This window comes from Spinacia oleracea, chromosome 5 (assembly GCF_020520425.1).
Source record: "Spinacia oleracea cultivar Varoflay chromosome 5, BTI_SOV_V1, whole genome shotgun sequence".
In the NCBI taxonomy this organism is placed as follows: domain Eukaryota; kingdom Viridiplantae; phylum Streptophyta; class Magnoliopsida; order Caryophyllales; family Amaranthaceae; genus Spinacia; species Spinacia oleracea.
In genome coordinates, this window is record NC_079491.1 from 88,780,206 (window position 1) to 88,800,644 (window position 20,439).

The 20,439-nt window shown below is 41.6% G+C and overlaps 2 protein-coding genes across 2 annotated transcripts; both read left to right on the forward strand.

Annotated features, from left to right (window-relative positions):
• Positions 1-13,332: 13,332 nt before the first annotated feature.
• On the forward strand, positions 13,333-14,121 carry LOC110790846 (uncharacterized). Its single transcript, XM_021995607.2, has one exon. The coding sequence runs from the start codon at positions 13,333-13,335 to the stop codon at positions 14,119-14,121; it is 789 nt and encodes a 262-aa protein (XP_021851299.1).
• Positions 14,122-16,788: 2,667 nt separating this feature from the next.
• On the forward strand, positions 16,789-17,460 carry LOC130461678 (uncharacterized). Its single transcript, XM_056829849.1, has one exon. It carries the CDS (start codon positions 16,789-16,791, stop codon positions 17,458-17,460), a length of 672 nt encoding a protein of 223 aa, XP_056685827.1.
• The last annotated feature ends 2,979 nt before the right edge of the window (positions 17,461-20,439 follow it).

The window sequence follows — 20,439 nt, forward strand, 5'->3', positions numbered from 1 at the left end:
GCGAGCCTGTCCGCTGAGGGTGGACGCCCCGTCCGATAGAAGTGGACGAATCTGTTTTGATGTTTTGAAAATAAGGACCTACGCGGTTTGTGACGTAGACCCCGCCGGCTGAAGATGGCGAACCTGTCCGCTAAGGGTGGACACCCCGTCCGATAGAAGTGGACGAATCTATTTTGAAATTTGTTTGTGCTTTTTGAAAATAAGGACCTACGCGGTTTGTGACGTAGACCCCGCCGGCTAAAGATGGCGAGCCTATTTTGAATTTGAAGATTTTATTTTTCGAAAACTGAGGACCTGCGCGGCTAGTGACGTAGACCCCGCCCACTGAAGGTGGGCGACCCCTGTCCGCTAAGGGTGGACGCCCCGCTCGCTGGAGGTGAGCGAACCTGAATTCTTCTTTTTGATTTGGGATTCGTGTGCCGCGGTCTTGCCTGATTGAGGTGGACAAGTCCCTATTTCATTTTTTTCTTGTGATTTCTCTTGAGAATTTCTTTTTATTCATTCTTGTAGGAGCGAATTCTTTAGAGGGATGCTCGGATTTAGTTGCAACCTGAATGTGGGTCGACAACGTGCTTAGACGGGCCATTTTTCTTGTGGTCATCATCTTTTCATGGTTTTGAGCTAGTCTTTACGGCTCAATTTTGCCACTACCTGGGTCCTTGATTAGGGGACTATGTATAAGTATCAATTGCGACCTTTGTCTTGAGGTCGTAATCTGGTTTTATCTTTTGAGATTATCCAAACATGGGACTTCGTACAGCGAAGTCTGGGAATATTGTTTTAACTTTGCATAATATATATTTTCCTTCGAGCCTCCAAGCACTCGTGCTTGACGGTCATTTCTTGTCAAAGAGGTTCCTTGGGGATACGCATTCTGTAGTGTCCCTGATTGTGTTTGGGATTGTGCTCGTAAGTGCGAGCGACCTTTGTAGTGGTGTGCTACTTTTAACAAAGCCTGTGAGGTGCGACTTTCAGAAAAGGAATCGGCAATTTTCAAGTCGAATAAATATGGCAGGGCCCTATAGAAGTCAGAGCTGTTTTTTGGGTCTGGGATCATTTTCGGCGCCCATGCCTGGGCGTTAAAGATTTCGGCGCCCAGCGCTGGGCGCTGAAAATAATTTCTGGCGAGGTTTCTTGATGACACAGTTGGCCTCTTGTTCGTTCGTTTTCTTTTTTTTCTTTTGAACGCGTTCGTAAATGTTCGATACTTAGAAAAGATGATATGTATGTGTGAACGAACGTTCATAGAATGGCCGTTTGTGTGCGGTCCATTAATCAGTTTGTTTGAATCATTTTTTTTGAGCAATGACTGATTTTGAATGGTTTTCTTAGAAGCTTGATAGGGTTCAGGCCAATTCACGAGGTGGGCTCAAACATCGTGCCCTTTCGATTGTTCAAACATTTGCTTCGAGATTTTTTTTATTTTGCTATGGTTGTTTCGTAGCTTGGAGCCCCCAAGTATGCATGTTGGGATGCTTCCTTTTGGCGTACGATTTTGTAGGTTCTTCCGAGAAAGATGCCCTGGGGTTCCGCTCGTGTAGGTGCGAGCTATCCCTTTCGTGGTAGGTAATATTTTGCTACCTTTAATCCTTATTGTAGAAGTCGTGTGGCTTGCATTTTAAATTTGGGCGATAAGTAGTCTTTGCCTCTTTTACACATGCTCTTTGGTCGTGCCCGCATTAGTGCAATATGCCTTACTCTCTCTTTTTTTTAGACTTGTACCGTGGGATGGTTGAACTTGTGGTGCGACGTAGGCTTGTGTGGCCTAACATCGTGTCTTAGAAAATTCCTCCAGGTGTTGGGATATCATTATTTTTTTGCATTGGAGTACTTTCTCACGCCTCGTTTAGGTGCTCGAACAAGTGTAGCATCTTCTGCGTGGGTGTGCACGGCTTATTACTTCGTTCGATGCGAGGATTCATAGGTGTTTCTTTCTTATTTTTATATCCGGGCAAAACTTGGCTAGCAGAAAGAATCAGCGCCCAGGCTGGGGCGTTACAGATATCGGCGCCCAGCTCTGGGCGTTGAAAATGATTTCTGGGTATATTTTGACAGGTCTTATCCTTGATTTTTCTTTCGCTTTTGCTTTGGAACGACGTAGACTTTGTAACGGGCGCTTATAGGGCGAGCGTTATGTGCAGTAGTTTGATCGGAGTTTTGGTGACTCGCGATTTTCAGTTACCCTTCTAAGTAGCGCTTAGAATTTGGGAGGGGTTGTAGCCATTCTAAGGTTCGTTTTACACGATTAAAGCTTAGGATTGTGCCCCTATGACGTGTGTATAGCATTAGCGTCGAGAATTCGCGATAAAATCGTCATTTCGAGCATTTTTAGAGTGTTTTTCTCAAGCCCCCAATTGTAGCTACGGGATTGGCTTGGTGCTATAATTCTTGGCATACGTTTTTATGCATTCATGGTGACACGGATCATGAATAGTTTGAACCAGACTCGTTTAGTGCGAGGTACGTTCGAGTAGTGATTTGCTACTTCTATTGCAAATGTCGTATTTTGCGACATTGCCATGGTCAAGGTAGTCACATGTTGAAGTGTGCCTTGACCAAAAGCTAGGTGCCTTTCTTTACCCATAATCATATTTAGAAATCTTTTTGACTCACTTGCAACATCGAGATAAATACATACTTAGCTTAAACTAATGACACTTTATTATGTTCGAAGAAATTGTTTGAAAATTATTTGAAATCCGAGTCCTACTGTATACAATTCGAGGTGTTCTAAGTAGGTTGACTTATAGAAGGGTTCGTACAGGATTACATGAGTGAATCAAAATACTGTTACGTTTTTTTTGGAATGCTGTCTAAGGATTTGCTGGGAGCCAGGGTGCAGGCGTCAAGATATTACTTGTGCCCGTGTGGCACATGCTTTGGGCTTTTAGGGCCATCTTTTCCAGAATTGCGGGAATATAAACCGTTTTCAAATTGACTTAGATTTACTTGGTGTATGTCTGCACAAAAGGTCAAGGTATACTTAGTTCTTTCCCTAGTTCTTTCATTTCAATTTTTAGCCCCCAATTGCTATTATGTCTTCCCATTAATGATGCTTTTTAGATTTCGATTTTAGATGCCCGTGTTATATGTCTGAGTAGGGTGAGCCTTGGTTAAGTGCCAAGTCCTATTGACAATGTCTGATTTTTTTCAAAGGGGATTCGCAAGCATTTGAATTACCATGGACGGGTGCCCTGAGTTCGAAGGAACGATGGGGCGACGCTGTAGAACAATCCTCTTTATTGCAAGCTTACTGCCTTTATTACTTGTTGGCGATTATGACTGTGTCTAGTGGTGAAAGAAGGTCTTTAAGCGAACGACTATGTCTAGTGGTGAAAGAAAGTCTTTAAGTGAGTTAGTTCGCTTTTAGGGAGGGTCAAGTTGAGTACTTTAGAGGTCATGGACGCTTGCGCTAGCCCCCATTCAATTGAGGCAAAGCGATCTTTTGAGTCTTGGCTAAGTGCCTAGGAGTGTGAGTGCTCCTTCTGGCAAGGGTACGTGCCCTTATTATTTTTCGATGTGTGCTCATTAATTTTGGCATCTTGATGACTTGGATTCTTCCTTTGACTTAAATTTTCCTTCAACTTGGGTTGCAAGTACTTAAATTTCAATAAGGGACTCTATTTCTTATTCTTGTTATTCTATAGGCTTTAATAAAATTGGTTGGACCGAATCATGGATTGCCTACGTATCCGCCTTAAATAATTTTAATTTGGAATCAGGTCTTGCGTAGTTCTTAGCCTAGAAAATGGTTTCTTAGAATGCCGATTTTAAACAAGTACGTTCTGAGGTGGAAACATATTATTTGAAACGGTAGAATAAGTGAAGTTTATTATTATTTTAATCTGCTGCCTTGCCGTAAGCCAAAAATTTGTAAATTTGTTTTATTTTTTTGAGTACATGTATATTTTTTGGTGGTACGTATATCTGAATACGTGTTGTACCCCTCCAAGTGTTCGTTATTTTTCCGTGCATGTGCGGATAAAATGACGAGCACTTCTGGACAAATTTTTAGCAAGCAGAGAGAATCAGCGCCCAGGCTGGGGCGTTAAAGATTTCGGCGCCCAGCTGTGGGCGCTAAAAATGACTTCTGGGCGGATCTTTTTTGGTGCGCTAAATGCTTCTTTTTCTTTTTAGACTAACTTTAGAGGCGCTTTGCAAAGTTTCTTTTTTACATTTTTTATTTATTTTTTTATTTTTTTGTACTTTTCATTTGTATTCTTTTTTATTCGTGACTCAAGAAGGCTTGAAAGATGGGTTGAATGAGATAGGATAATTTGTATAGGTATTTAGTCAAGCATGGGGATTACATCTGCTAGGACTCACAATTTGCAGTCTCGAACTAGTGTCACGAGTTTACATCAACCAAGGCCAATGAGTAGCATGGGGACGGCTCAAGGGTATATCAACAGGATGTATCCACACAAGTTATATGGTCATTATGCTAATGGTGGTGTAAGAGCAGACTTGGGCTTTGGAAATAATGGGTATGACGCACGTGTCAATGGCCGTACGTGGTTCGCAGTTGATAACAAGTTCAAGAACAAGAGTCGAGGTAATGGTTTCTTGGGTTATGGAAATGAGAACATGGATGGGTTAAATGAGCTGAACATGGGCCCCAGAGCGAAGGCGTCTAAGAACATAAGGATTGGAAAGGGTAGACATCGTAGAATTTTATGATTTGGATTGGTTGACTCAATTCTTTTCCTTCGTTTATTTGGGTAAATTTCGCACTTTGGGAGGCACGGGCTAAGTATTTCATGGCTCGCTCTTTTCGCTTCCCTTGTCTCTCTCTTTTTAAGTATTTCATGGCTCGCTCTTTTCGCTCTCCCTTTTCTCTTTCTATTTTTTTCTTTTTGCTTGGGATTTCTCCCCGACATAAATCCTTCAAAATTTTTTATTCGGGCTAAAAGGTAGATGGTTGTGGTCTTTGAGTCACGAGGCGAGACTGAGTGAGCCTCGTTTGGTAGGCCTATAGTGGACCTTTAACTTTAGTAGGCCTAGGGTGGACCTTTAGCTTTAATAGGCCTAAGGTGGACCTTTTAATTGTCTTACTTTGCAAGCGTATTTAGTCGTTTCTTAAAATGTGCAAATAGCGTAGATTCAAAATATTGCTTCTACCTTATTGAAATTTAACGAAAGAATTACATCGAAAATATTTTTTTTTTGCTTCTTTTCAGATTCCAATTTTCGGGATTTAATTGGAAGTTGTGATTTAGACTCGAACTTTCATTAATTTTTCTGATTATAACCCGTGTAGGAATACAAGGAGGTGGCCTAGACTCAAAATAATGACGTGGCGTAAGCCTATAATACTTGACCAAGCAACTTTCAGACTTAGGGTAATTGGACCATAACTTTCGTTGGTTGACACTTTAGATTTTAACCCTTGGGTGTTCATTTGTCATGCGCCATTTTGCTTAATGTTGGCAAGGTAGTTAGTTGGGGAGATCGAATTTTCATTTTAGCGAGACTAGAATCATTAGTGCGGTTTCCCTCTTAGTGTGTATTGCTTTACCCCGATGGTAGTCTCATGGCATGCCGATTTGGGTATTTTCATGGTTGGTCATGTTGCATTCATGGAAAATCTTTTAGTCCGTACTTAGGAGTATTTAAAGGAGCGAGTGGCTCGAGAGGACTATGATAGTCGTGACCCAATGTGATCATAAGCCTTGATGCCATTAATTTTTGCTAATGGTATTGACACCTTAGGCTCACTTTGGGGGTTGTGCGACTATGGGGGAATGATTTCCAGAATGTGACTGTTTCCATTTTGCAAATACCATAATATATTATTTTTATTGGTGAAAGAGAGTATTGAGGCCGTGGATTCTTAGCAAGGGATGACAATTACATATGGGTGCTTATTGATTTAAATGTTAGGAAGGGAGACTCAATATGGTTTAACCTTTTAACTTGCGGAACGGCACCAAGCATTAGGACCGATTCTATGGATAAGACAACTAAGACTTAGGATTTAGATTGTACTTTGGCATAGCCTAGTCTAGACTCGGATTTATTTTTTTTATTCGAACATTATTTTTCCTTGAAAACTTCATTTGAACATTTTTTTTTGAATATTTTGCCCATGTGACATTCAAGGTTATTTCGATTAGCATGCTCGGTTTCGGAGCCAAACATTGTCGTCATAGGAGGCCTAACAACGACACAAAGAGTTATTTTATTTTTTACAAGTCGCTTTTAGAATCGAGTGCCTTTTCATACGCCCTCGCAACAATTTTTTTTACGAAAAGTTTTTTTTTGCTACGTATATTTTTTTCGGATATTTTATGAAATGCCCTCGAGTTTTTCCATAATTCACCAAACGCCCATCAAGTTTCAATAATTCATAAAATACCCCTCACAATTCGTACAAATACCCAACATACCCTTACTAATAACGGACCGTTAGTCTGCCGTTAGCCAAGTTTTCAATTCACCCAAATGCCCCTATTCTGAAACTTATTTCACCAAATGCCCCTATTGTGAAACTTTTTTCACCAAATGCCCCAAACTTAAATATAGCTATTTTGATGTTTCAGCGACTAGTTTTTGTGTTTGAAAGGTAGTTGTTGGTCACAGTCGACTATAAAAGCCCCTTTGCTGAATGGTTCTTGTAAGTTAGATGTTATTTTGATTTGCTTTGCTAATTTCATAAGATTTTTGTCATGAGTTTTCTTTCAAAATCATCATCCACACCCAATGAGTCCACATATATATTAGAGTACCTACCAAATTTTGTTATTGTGGTAGAAAATTTGTCATTCGAAGCTCTAATACAACACTCAATCCACAAAGGTTTTACTACAAGTGTGATCCTTGAAACAATCTGAGATGGTGAAAGGGAGTAGTTGAGCAAAAAAACAAGGGGCAACAACACGAAGGACAATGCGGGGGAAGCTTAGACGAATGAGAAAGTATTGAAAACAGGCGAAACAGTAAGATGCAAGAAGAATTGAAGCAAATGAAGAAGAAGCTAAAACAACAACAAAAAGTAGTCAAAGTTGTAATACAAATGGGGATATTGATGTTTGTAATTTTACTGTTTGTAATCATGAAGTAAACACAAGTAATGAGAAACAAATTCACATTTCATAAATAATTGATGTTGCATAATCTGCACAAAATACCAAAGTGGGAAGCATTTCTGTTTTTAGCTTCACTTACAAAACATCTTTGCACCAACTACATTTAATGTTATTTTCTACTCAACGAATATGTGCAAGATCAAAACAGATGTGCAAAAAACTACCCCAAAAAGCATTAGCAGCTATCCAGAAGAGCTTGTGGAACACCACTTCAACCTCCATTCCTACCACAATAACAAAATTTGTTAGGTACCCTAATATATGTGGAATGATTGGGTGTGGAAGATGATTTTGAAAGAAAACTCATGACACAAATCTTATGAAATTAGCAAAGTAAAGTAAAATAACATCTAAAATAGAAGAACCATTCAGCAAAGGGGTTTTTATAGCCAACTATGACCAAGAACCACTTTTCAAACACAAAAACTAGCCGTCTGAACATCAGAATAACTATATTTAAATTTGGAGAATTTGGTGAAATAAGTTTCCTAATAGGGGCATTTGGTGAAATAAGTTTCAGAATAGGGGCATTTGGGTGAATTGGAAACTTGGCTAACGGCGGACTAACGGCCCGTTATTAGTAAGGGTATGTTGGGTATTTGTATGAATTGTGAGGGGTATTTTATGAATTATTGAAACTTGATGGGCGTTTGGTGAATTATGGCAAAACTCGAGGACATTTCATGAAATTTCTGTATTTTTTTTATGCGCGGGCACCGAGGCTGCTGTGCCTGACCCAAAAGGCCAGGCAGCAACTTCAGCGCCCAGCAAAGGGCATGAGAAATTTTGGCGCCCAGCCAGGGGCGTTGAAAATGCGTCCCTGGCTGGTTCTCGTTTTCTTTTTGCGTCTACTTTTTGTTTATGCGACTTTGATTTTGTGTGCTTGCCTAATAACGTCCTTTACGCGTTGTGCAGCGTTTGTGGGATTCGTTACAGGCCATCCCGAGCGTCGCTTATTTTTGTGGAGATCGTTCGGGTTTGCGGAACACGTAATTCGGTATAATTATTTGGCCAATTGGTTTATGAATGTTTGGGCAATTTTTAAGGTTGTTGGTTTTCTAGCATTATTTGTCACACACAATCACATAATTCGCTACAGATAACTAACATTACATCATGAGGCAAAATAATAATATGTCATGTAGTTTATGATAGGCTTCTATGGGTAGTATTTGCGCCTGGCTTGGTACCGCTTTTATCGCAGATCCAACACATGCCCCGGTCGAGGTAGTGCCTTCAACAGACGAATTTCGCCCAAGAGGCCAATCACGATGTAAGCCAAGGGGGCATGCACCAATGAGAGGGACCTAATGGGCGAGCGATTGGGTTTGGGACGGGTGTACTGCTAGCGAAAGTGCCGAGTGGACAACATTCGAAGCGTATGCACCCCCCGGTTGGCTATGGGTATCCTTAGTCCTAACTCCCTGAGGGAGCCAAGATTCGTTATGCGGTTCTGCCCGTTCACATTAATATGCTGATTTTCAGGTCGTCCCAACTTGATGGGGAAATAAACGCGGGGTAGGATCGTTTCACCCTTCGGCTATTTTGATTACCTACAAGCACGAGTATTTCCTTCACTATCCCCAGTGGAGTCGCCACTGTGAGGGGGTCGAAAAAGCACGAGGCTAATGCGTGACCTTGTCCCTCGTGGGTGCGACGTTTCTTTTTGTCAAATCAAGTGTAATTGGATTTCCTGTGAGTTTACACCCAATTGACTAGTAATATAGGAGTCGCCATTCAGTTTTTAACGACAATGAGAAAAACTGACAAAACCCGGTTATCGTGACATAAAGGGAGTGCAATTATGTTTGACCACGACAGCCGTAGGTTCCCTTGTGATCCCTGGTGTGGGGATCTCTCAACATACACCCGCAAGGTAGAGATTGAGGGTTCGGGGGACTGTAACTACCGAGAGGAGTACTCGCTCTTCGATAACTCCAGAGGCAGGATATCCTTACTAGCTCAGCATAAATAATTGAAGGGACATGCGTTAACTATTAAACTAATCTAAGTTGATTTTAACAATATGCAACATATAATACTAGATCGATCGCGATTATCTGATTTAGATTGTTTTAAGGGACCTAGCATGATAATCCAATTTCCCAACATATTATCTTTATTAGGCGTGATAGAACAATCAGATTTAATTAGTTTAACAGTTCATAAAAGGGCGAGGAAAGCAATTAAACCATGGAAAAGGGACACATTACGACGCACCCTTGAGAGGTGCGTCACGGTTCTCAGAAAACTAACCACTTTGACTTTGCTATTTCTCCTTTTATTTAACGAATCTCAAATCATAGGACAAGATACGTTCTGTTCGATTTTTGGATCGATTGCGACAGAACGCGTGATCAGTTTTGCAGCGTGAGGCTTAGGCTTAGGGGTTTAGAGTCAATACTCAGAATAATAATTGTGTGTTGTGTCCTTTCACGTCGAACTTAGGGCCCTATTTATAGAAAAGAATTCGTGGAAAGATAGAATTGTAGAACTCTAATCCACGAGGAATTAGGAAAGAATACGTCCCAGGTAATTTCAGCGCCCAGAGCCAGGCGTTGAAAATAGGGTCTGGGCCGTTTCTTTGTCAGATTAGGATTCTTAGAATCCGGAGTGTATGAGACTTTAATCGAGTCTTTTAGTGTGTATTAATTTTATGATGGAATGCATCTGGGACCGTTACGAACTCTAGGCTCGTTAGGATTTTAATTAATACGTAACTCTTATTTTCGAATCGTATTAGGAATAGGATTCTCTCGCAATTTCTATCTCATTTAGGATTTATGTTGGAGTACAACACCTAATTCTGACAGGTTTGTATCTTTTATGACTTGCCACTTTTAACAACTACCCATTACGGCAGTTACTATTTTTAGCAGGTTTCCATAAATAGCAGGTTTCTATAAATAGCAGGTTCCGGGTGAAATGAAAAGGGGAATTGAGATTCGTTATTTTATAGGAGATGCGTTGTCAAGTGGAGATTTATGTTCTCATCATCGAACCTTCCCTTTCGGGAATGGGGACAAACGTAGGTGTCTACAGTAAGCTGTGGATTAATATTATTAATTCCACTTGAACTGAAGCGGCCTCTAGCTAGGCATTCAGCTCACTTGATCTCACTGAATTATTAACTTGTTAATTAATACTGAACCGCATTTATTAGACTTAATATTATATGCATACTTGGACCAAGGGCATTATTTCCTTCAATTGTATGTTGTGGGAAAACTATAACCTAAATTATATTTTAAGTGTAACCGGCCAAGACCAAAGGCCTTGACGGGCCACACACCACACACGCACGCACAACCCATCCGCACAACACACACCACAAGCCGAAGCCCGCAGCGCAGCCGAGTAGCATGGGTCGTGGGCCTTTGCTTTGCTCGCTATTGTGTTGCTGTGCTTTGCGCGCTGCCATGGCCACGCGGGCCGGCCTGCTTGCTGCGTTGCGAGCTCGCTGGCTCCTTGGGCCTTGCGTGCATGCGCGCTTGGCTCGACGGGCCGGCAGCTCCGATGCGGCTCGTATTCGCGACGATTGCCTTACGGCTATTATTTATCGTATCGTACACGACGAATCACCGTCGTACGATACGATTATTCATTTCGCCCAGCTTAAGAATATTCGCGATACGATATATGATTCCGAAACAAGGTCGTATCGTATAATACGTTTTTCCAAACTAATTTCCGAAAAGCTATTAAATGAATTTCCGATTCATTTAATCCGGTGATTTGTTTCATGTCATTGGTGTGATATTATAGGTTCAGTCAAGAGTAAGTTGTGAGCCTAATATAGATTAGAGCCCACTGATCGGAAGAATTGCTCCAGCTAGCTGTTCCGATCACTTGATCTTACTGAATTAATTGTTCGCAATTAATCTGAACCTTGGTATTAGACTTAATGCACCTTGGATGAAGGAAATATTTCTTTCACGAGGGTAGTTCACAATCGGTGAAGTAAAGAGCCAACTTGTCTCGAACTTCATCCATCTCCTCTTTGGTAAAGGGCCGCTCCCATGGAGTCTTGAAAGCCTTTAAAAGAAAAACGCACATGCAAATGAATGAATTAAATTGAGTTAAATATAAGACTAGTTGAGAGTTGGGAGTGAAAATAACTTTTATAGTCAAAATATGTCTTATAACGATCAAATGAGCCTTAAATTTGAATAACTTGACCAAAGTAGATGAGAATGAGTATTGACAACCTAATACTAAGTATATTAAATATCTAATGGGTTAAGAGTTCCTACTTTGGTTCATTTGGTTCGTTTTGTGAAAGTTGGGAGCAAAAATGTCATTTTAGGCTACATATGACCTATAACGACCCAAACGGGCTTTAGATGTGCATAAATAGCTTGGAATGAGTCTTATAAACCTTAAACTAATAATATTAAACATTTAAATTGTTAAGATTGAGTCCTTAGGTTTTTTTGTGAAAGTTGGGAGCAAAAATGTCATTTTAGGCTACATATGACCTATAACGACCCATACGAGCTTTAGATATGCATAAATGGCTTGGAATGAGTCTTATAAACCTTAAAATAATCATATTAAACATGCAAATGATTTAGAATGTTTATTTAGGTTCATTTTGTGAAAGTTGGGAGTGAACCTACAATAGACAAAATAGAAGGACATGGGAAAAGTTTGCATGAACAAGAGGATGAAAGCAAAAAAGCCAACAATAGAATGGTTATGCACATCCCAGGCTCATTAGGCTCGATATAGGTCATATTTGGCCCAAAATGGCATTTTCGATCCAAATATCAACAAATGAACCTTAGTGCAAATTCTGAACCTTTTTTATGTTTCATATGCTTAGTTAGAGATTCCCTCTAGGGTTTCAGAACTCTTGGGAGGGTCGTTCTAGCTATTTGGCTAGTTTGATTCCATGGATCTTCGAAGGCTTAGCGTGCTCGTCTCCTGGCCAGATTTTGGCCGGACTAGAGTATTCGAGAAGTATGGAGAAACCACAATCAGAAACATCCCCAAAACATATTTCTGACGAAGAAGGAACGGGTACGGAAGTAGAATGGATCGTGGAGGGAGAGGAGGAGGAGGAAACTAAGGCCGCCTTGGCAGTGGTCGGAAGGCTGTGGACAGAGAGAAACGTAAGTGCCAATGCCTTAATTGGAACCATGAAGCGCGTCTGGAACCCTAAACATGGCCTGCAAGCGAACTGCATCGAAAAGAATGTGTTTTTCTTCCAATTCCATCATTGGAAAGACAAAGAACATGTTATGGACGCTCAACCGTGGCATTTTGACTGGCATGCTTTGGTCCTAAGCGATGTAACAGGCGATTGCAAACCGTCGGAGATGCCGCTACATGAAGTGCCCTTCTGGGTAAGGATATATGACCTCCCACTTATGGGGAGGAACAATGAGGCGAATGTGAGGAAAATTGGGAACAAGGTGGCCACTTTCGTTGCCGTAGACAAGTCCGATGTCATTGGCATAAATAAGTCCCTCAGGGTTCGAACTTTGGTTGACCTCCGTAAACCTTTAAAGAAGGAGATCAGTGTAACGATGAGAGGGGGAATCACGAAGGAGTTTGGGGTTAAGTATCAAAAACTCCCTCTGCTTTGCTACTTTTGTGGCAAACTAGGGCACGACGACAAAGATTGCGAGGCAATTAATCAGATAGAGAACCCTAAGCGCAAATTCAGCGACAAATTGAGGGCATCCCCATGGCACGTCAATAAAGGGGAAGTTATAGATGATGATGATGAGGAGGGCTCCGGTTCGTGTGCGAGACAACTGTTCGTCGCAAAGAATAAGGAAGAAAAATTGAAGGAGACAAGGGAGAAGGTAGTGGATGTAACTAAGCAACTGGAAGGAGTCAGCCTGACTTTGCTTAACCTAGAGGGGACAAATGAGGAGACCACGAAAGCAGGGAGTATGGGGAATGAACTGCATGTGGAGGAAGGAAAGGGAACCCAGGAGAAAGCCACAAGCGTAGTGCCCATCACAGATGCTACAGAAACTTTAACACACAGCTCAATCGAACCCCCCCTTAGGTTCGAACTGGGTGTTAACCCCCCAAACACTCGTGGCTTGAGGAAGGTCGAGAGGGTGGTTGATACTAATGTGTGTGGGAAGAGAAAGGATGCTATGGAGATTGATGGAGATTTTTTGGATGAGGGTGGTACGATGGGGAAGAAGTCAAAAGCTATTAGTGAGGAAGGGATGGTATCAAACAATCAAGTAGCGGAGGTTGCTGAGCAACCCCGCGAAAATCAATGATATGCCTTGCTTGGAACTGTCGGGGATTGGGGAGTCCTGGAGCAGAGAATGCACTTAAGGGTGTAATTCAGATTGAGCGTCCCCACTTTGTCTTCCTCTCGGAGACAAAGTTAAAAGATAAGGAGTGGGAGAGTACTAGAAGGAAGGTGCGACTTCGGGACTTTATTTGCGTGGATTGTGAAGGGGAGGGAAGACACAGGAAAGGAGGTTTAACCATGTTCTGGGATAACGATGTAACTCTCGATTTTCTTTCTTCGTCCCAAAATCATATGGACTTCATAGTCAGATTAGAAGGGGGGAGAGATTGGAGGCTAACGGGTGTGTATGGTTTCCCGGAAGAGGAAAGGAAGGCGGAGACATGGAACCTATTAGTTATTTTGTGTAGGGAGAGTGAGCTACCATTGGTGTGCATGGGCGATTTCAATGGGATCTTAAGCCATGATGAAAAGGTGGGGGGTATCCCTAAACACCAACGTGAAATTGATGGGTTCAGGAGCGCTATTGGTAGATGCAGCTTGCGTGATATACACTTCGAGGGCTTTCCATTTACATGGATGAATAATAGGGTGGAGGGTGAAAATGTCCATGAGAGGCTTGATCGTGTTCTTGTTTCCGAGACTTTGTTCGATCGTTATCCATGCTCCATTGTGGAGCATCTGCCACAGAGGCTCTCGGACCATCTGCCGATCAAACTACGGGTCCAAGAACAAGTACTCGTCACCCAAGGGAGGAGAAGGCGAAGAAAAGGATTTCGGGTTGAGAAGGAGTGGTTGAGGGAGGATTAGTGTGGGCACATTGTAGCTGACACATGGAGTTTGTATGACGAACTTGATGTCAAAGGAAAAATCAGAATGTGCGCAGGGAAGCTACGGGCATGGAGTGGGAGTCGTTCAAAGGACTTCGTGAAGGAGATAGCACGACGTAGAAAGGAGCAAAAGGCTCTAATGAGTAGGCCTGTCACGAGTGAGCCACTGGAGGAGATAAAAGGCTTGATAGTGAGATAGATGAGCTGGAATGTAAGGAAGAAACTTACTGGGCCCAACGAAGTCGTCAAGATTGGTTGCGTGATGGGGACAAAAATACAGCCTTTTCCATAAGAAGGCCAAGGAGAGGAGGAAACGAAATACAATTTGGGGGGTCTTTGATGATGGAGGTGAATGGAGATCAAAGGAAGAGGAAGTATAGGCTGTGTTCACAAGCTACTTTAAATCCCTATTTGACACTAGGGGGGAGTTAGATATGCAGCAAGTGATTTATGTGGTAAACCCAAAGGTGACAGCCGAAATGAATGCCATGTTGACCGAGCCATATACGACAGCTGAGGTAGTAGCCGCGCTTAAACAAATGCATCCAACTAAGGCCCCCGGCCCGGATGGGATGCCAACCCTCTTTTACAAAAAGTATTGGCACGTAGTAGGGGATGAAGTGACTGCCTATATTCTGGATATCCTTAACAATGGAGCACCAATCGAGCAAATAAACCACACCCACATTGTGCTCATACCGAAGAAAAAGGTTTGTCTATCTACTAAAGACTACAGGCCAATAAGTTTATGTAATGTTTTGTATAAACTTGTATCTAAAGTAGTCTCCAATAGATAAAAATTGATTCTCCCCGATATTATAAGCGAGACACAGAGTGCCTTTGTCCCAGGAAGACTAATTACTGATAATGTGTTGGTGGCGTATGAGTTATTTCATTACCTCAGGAAAAAGAAAACGGGCGCGAAGGGTTACATGGCGATGAAATTGGACATGAGCAAGGCACATGATAGGGTGGAGTGGGCTTTTATTGAAAATATGATGGTGAAATTGGGTTTCGATGCATCATTTGTGGAGATCATCATGAAATGTATCTCGACTGTTTCGTACTCCATTCTCTTCAATGGCTTCCCGACCCAAAGCTTTGTGCCCGGAAGAGGACTTCGACAAGGGGACCCAATGTCACCCTTCCTATTTCTCTTGTGCGCCGAGGGCTTCTCTGCCCTTCTTAGAGATGCCGAGTCCCGGAAGGTAATCCATGGTGTTAAAATTGGCCGTCATGTTGCCCCCATCTCTCACTTATTTTTTGCAGATGATAGCCTCCTATTCACCAGAGCTTGCGAGAATGAAGAAGACACAATCCTTGATATCCTCACCTCTTATGAGATAGCGTCGGGTAAAAAAATCAATATGGAAAAATCGGAGGTCTCTTTCAGCCGGAATGTTAGCCCTAATATGCAGAACATGCTTCAGACGAAGTTAAATTTTACGACAGTAAATGATCACGAAAAATATCTCGGGCTTCCAACTTTTGTTGGAAGATCAAAGAAAATTGTTTTCCAGACGATTCTAGACCGGGTTTGGAAGAAAATAAAACGGTGGAAGGAGCGGTATTTGTCTAGAGCTGGAAGGGAGATACTAATCAAGTCAATAGCCCAAGCAATACCAACGTATGCAATGCAGTGTTTCAAGATCCCGGAAGGAGTAATTAGGAATATGGTCTCTTTGTGTAAAAACTTTTGGTGGGGCCAAAAAGATTGTGAGAGGAAAATTAGTTCTGGTAAGTTGGGAGAAAATGTGTATGTCAAAGGAAAATGGAGGCTTGGGGCTGCGGGACCTTAGCGCTTTCAATGATGCTCTCCTAGCTAAACAATTCTGGCGCCTGGAAACCAATCCCAAGTCATTCGCAGCAACGGTATTGAGAGGCAAATACCACCCGCGCCAAACTGTGTGGGAAGCAACAACTCCACAAAACTCTAGCTTCACATGGAGGTCGATAATGTCGGCCAAAAATCTTGTTAGGGAGGGGGCAAGGTGGGTGGTAGGGGATGGGCGAAGCACCCATTTCTGGAAAGACGCATGGCTGAGCAACCTGCCAGGAGGCTGTATCATTTCCACACCTCCTAATGAGGGGATGCAGAATGCTATGGTAGCGGAGCGGTGGGATGGGGAGTTGGGAAGGTGGGAGTTGGAGGATTTGTTAGATGTGATAACAGATGAAGAGATGAAGGCCATAAAGGCCACGAGATTAGCCTCAAGCATGCAGGACAATTTTCTTGCTTGGCCTCACACATCGAGGGGAGATTTTACGGTCCGCAGTGCGTACCACTTGGAACTGCAGAGGCGCAAAGGGGGCGAAGGCGCGTCAAATGTAGCTGCAAACGGGTGGATATGGAAGAAGGTATGGAAGGCAGGGGTACCCCAAAAGGTAAAGCATATGGTTTGGAGAGCTCTCCGTAACGACCTTCCGACAATGGATACTCTAGCTAGAAGAGGAGTGGAGTTGATCCTAGATGCCCCAGGTGTGGAGAAGGTAGGGAAACAATCCGTCATATGCACTACTATGCAAGGAGACCAAGGTACTTTGGCGCCTCTCACCCCTACGCCTGGACATAGATGAGGTGCAAGGAGGATTTAAGGATTGGTGTGAGCAGTTTGTTCGCAAGTGTTGTGACGAACGAGCATGGGCAATGACCATGATGTACATTTGGCAATTCTGGAATGATCGCAACTGCTGGGTATTCGAGAAAAAGAAGGCCAACCCAATGATCTCGTGCACAAGGACGCTAAGGTTGTTGGGAGAATTTGAGGCTGCATGCGAGAGGGACGAAACCTCAGCTGGAGTTCGTGATGCAGCGACAGAGCAACACACATGGTTGGCCCCCATTCTAGGAAGGTCCAAGCTAAACACGGATGCAGCTGTCACCAAAGAAGGGAAGGTGGGTTTGGGGATGGTGGTGAGAGATGCAGTGGGAGATGTGCTCATGATCGCAGGTAGTAAGGGGACTGAAAAAAGGCAAGTGTTGCACGCAGAAGCAGATGCCCTGCTCTTTGGGCTGAGATACTCATACGACGCGGGCTTCCGCCGTCTCGAAGTGGAGGTGGACAACCAGACCCTTGCTGCACTTGTAGCAGGGAAAACCAAAGTTTTCTCAGCCACCCAGATAGTGGTTAATGACATTATTGACTTTGCAAAGAAACTAGAAGTTTGTAGTTTTGGTTTTAGTAGAAGAACTTGTAATAAAGTTCCTCACTCCATGGCCAAAGCTTCTCTCGACTTTGAGGAAGACTTGGTATGGATGGAAGAGTGCCCCCCATATGTACTCCCCTTTGTCCAAAAAGACAAAGCTTCTAATGAATGAGTAGCACCTATATTTTCCCGTCAAAAAAAAAAGAGATTACTAAGATTCATTTCAAGTTCTTTTATGAACATCTAAGGCTCATTTGGCTCAATATAGGTCATATATGCCCCAAAATAACATTTTCGATCCCAAATATCAACAAATGAACCTAAGGACATGTAGGTGTTGTAGGATTGTCTCATAGAGTCACATGTCTTTGTAGGAATTTTGTCCCATAGTTTTTTTGTTTGGAATTTGTCTACTCAATGGTAGACTTGTACATTGTTTGAGCATCGGGTTTATCAATTATTTAATGGAATTAGAATATTATTTTAATGGTAAAATTAATACCAAGTCAGGATAACATCATAACACTAATGTGGGATTTCTAAATTCAACAATCAAGATACTGCGAGAAATAAATTAAAGTCTAAAGAAGCATGCCTTGTAGTTTATTCTTCCTAGGCAAGCTGAAAGGGTGGATCTCTTAAAATGAAGCACAGCAGATCCTTCCGGGTTGAGATTCCCATCTAAGGGTTCAACGACAATTGAATTTTCTGGCTGTGTCTCCACATTGAATTTACTACGAGCTTCCTGCATATAATAAGTCACACACAGATCTCAGACATGAAAAATTATAAATCAGATTATGTGTAGGGTAGTGGCAATTTTGTGTGCGCCCAGACACGTGTTTGTATTAGAGAGAGATAGACCTTTGAGAAATGTTACCCTTCAGGAACTGATATCCTAAGGTATAATCTAATGTAGAAAGTTGAGGTTCACCTTGGTTTAAGTCCAAGTGTCGGATTACGCTATTGTTGGCATCAGCTATCAAGAATTCTCCTGCAAATCCAACAACATTGCTACATGAAATGACAAATGTACTAACTTATCTGAGGTTTAAATTTGAGAGATACATACTCCGTAATTAACTTTAAGTAGGTTTAGAGACTCTGAATCTAACACACTGTATGGTTGTGAGATCAGCATTGTAACCTTCCTCATCATTGAGTAGGATACAATGAATAAACCTCAATACGGCCAATGTAATTTGCCGTCTAAAGGTTTAAAACTTCAAATGTATGCTCAGCATGTTCTGGGTCGCGAATTAGAGGCATGGGAGATAATTGTAGTTGGGGCACTATCAGGAGGTATTGCTGCAGTTGTCACTACCATAATCCCAAAATAGTAACTAGTAACACTTCTATAATAGGATTTTTTTTTTCTCCCAAAGTCTGCTCCTATTGTGTACAGCAGGAGAGCCAAGAAGAAAGCAGACAATACCAAGTCTGACAGCAGAAGACAAAACAAAAACACAAGTAGAGGTTGGTAGAGATAGCCGTTGGCACCTAGCTAAAGGACAACAACAATTTAGGAGATCTAACTCTAGAAGAATGTAGGAGAATCAAGAATCAAGAATGATAAAACTGTTGAAACAAGTATGCAACGGTTCTGTTTGAAACAAGTAGGAGATGTATCGTTGAAACAGGCACTTGATGTAGAATCGAGAATGATAAATTCAATAGTATTCAAAGGTTATGTTTGTCATGTCATGTAGGCGCTATTTATTTATCACAACAAAAAAGAACTGGCCTCTTGACAGCAATGCCTGCTGGCTACAACTACTGGTAAGTTCACCAGTTTATTGAATTTGGGGCATTGAAGTTCCTCCCTACTAGGCTGTGGTTTCTTTAAGTGCTATTCCTCCTCCAAAACCCAAAACCCGTTCGCGGGACCTCAACTTAAACACCTTTTGTGGTACCTATATAAAGAAGAAAATAAAATAAAATATCATGGGATGCGATGGGAAAGTAAAAAATAAAACCACAAAGGATATAGAAGAAAATTTTAATGTCTGAGGTTTTATTACTAAACATCAATACCAACAAGTCCCATAGAAGGAATTGCATGACATAGAATCTGAGGCTCTCACTGAGGATACATATGAATATGTATAATGCAGGCCATTGCCCTTTTGTGAACAACCAAATCACTTGTAGTTGTTGAAAGATATAACCACTAGGCTTAAATCAATACCCATGGAGTTGTTTAACTAAAAGAACATGAGGCTTTAGATCACTGTGGGAAGACAGTGGCTATAGCAACAAAAATCCTGCTTTTCAGTCATGGATATAGCAAACCATGAACTCAACTAAAGGAAAGACCTATTTAGGTGAATTTTGATAAAGCACAGATTGCATATGTTTCAATTATCCTTTAGTTGGATTAGTATGTTAATAATTGGAAACTCCCACATTTCATTTCCATACGAATTAAAATACAAATTTTATTTAACCTAGAAAGGGGAATATATTTAGGAAAGCTACCTAGACACAACAAACTGATGGGTCTTTGTCCATTGTTTCCCGTTTTCATCCTACACAATAAACCATAACCAAATTATTATCAATATAAAAAGGCTTAAAAATCAAGCATTCCATGCAAATACTCATTATCAAGTGACAAAGGAATTAGGAAATGCACACTTGTCCCTAAGGACAAGTGGGAGACTGAAGGAAATAATGCCCTTGGTCCAAGTATGCATTTAATGATAAGTCTAATAAATGCGGTTCAGTATTAATTAATTATACAAGTTAATAATTCAGTGAGATCAAGTGAACTGTATGCCTAGCTAGAGGCCGCTGCAGTTCAAGTGGAATTAATAATATTAGTCCACAACTTACTCTTGACTGAACCCGTAGGATCACACAAATAGTACTTGAACGGATCAAGTATTTAGGTGAATTAAATACTCCATTTATGGATATTCGGAATCGACGGATCTCGGTTCCAGTGGGAGCTGAAATCTTTAAAGGCAAATTATGAATACTCCGGAAACGATGATATTGCCGGAAACGGAAATATGTACCGTATCGGAAATATAAATATTATCCAAGTCGTAGATGTTCCCGGAAACGGAAACATGGTACGTATCGGAAAATATTATCGGAAATGAAAATATTGCCGGAATCGGAAATATTGCCGGAAACGGAAATATTG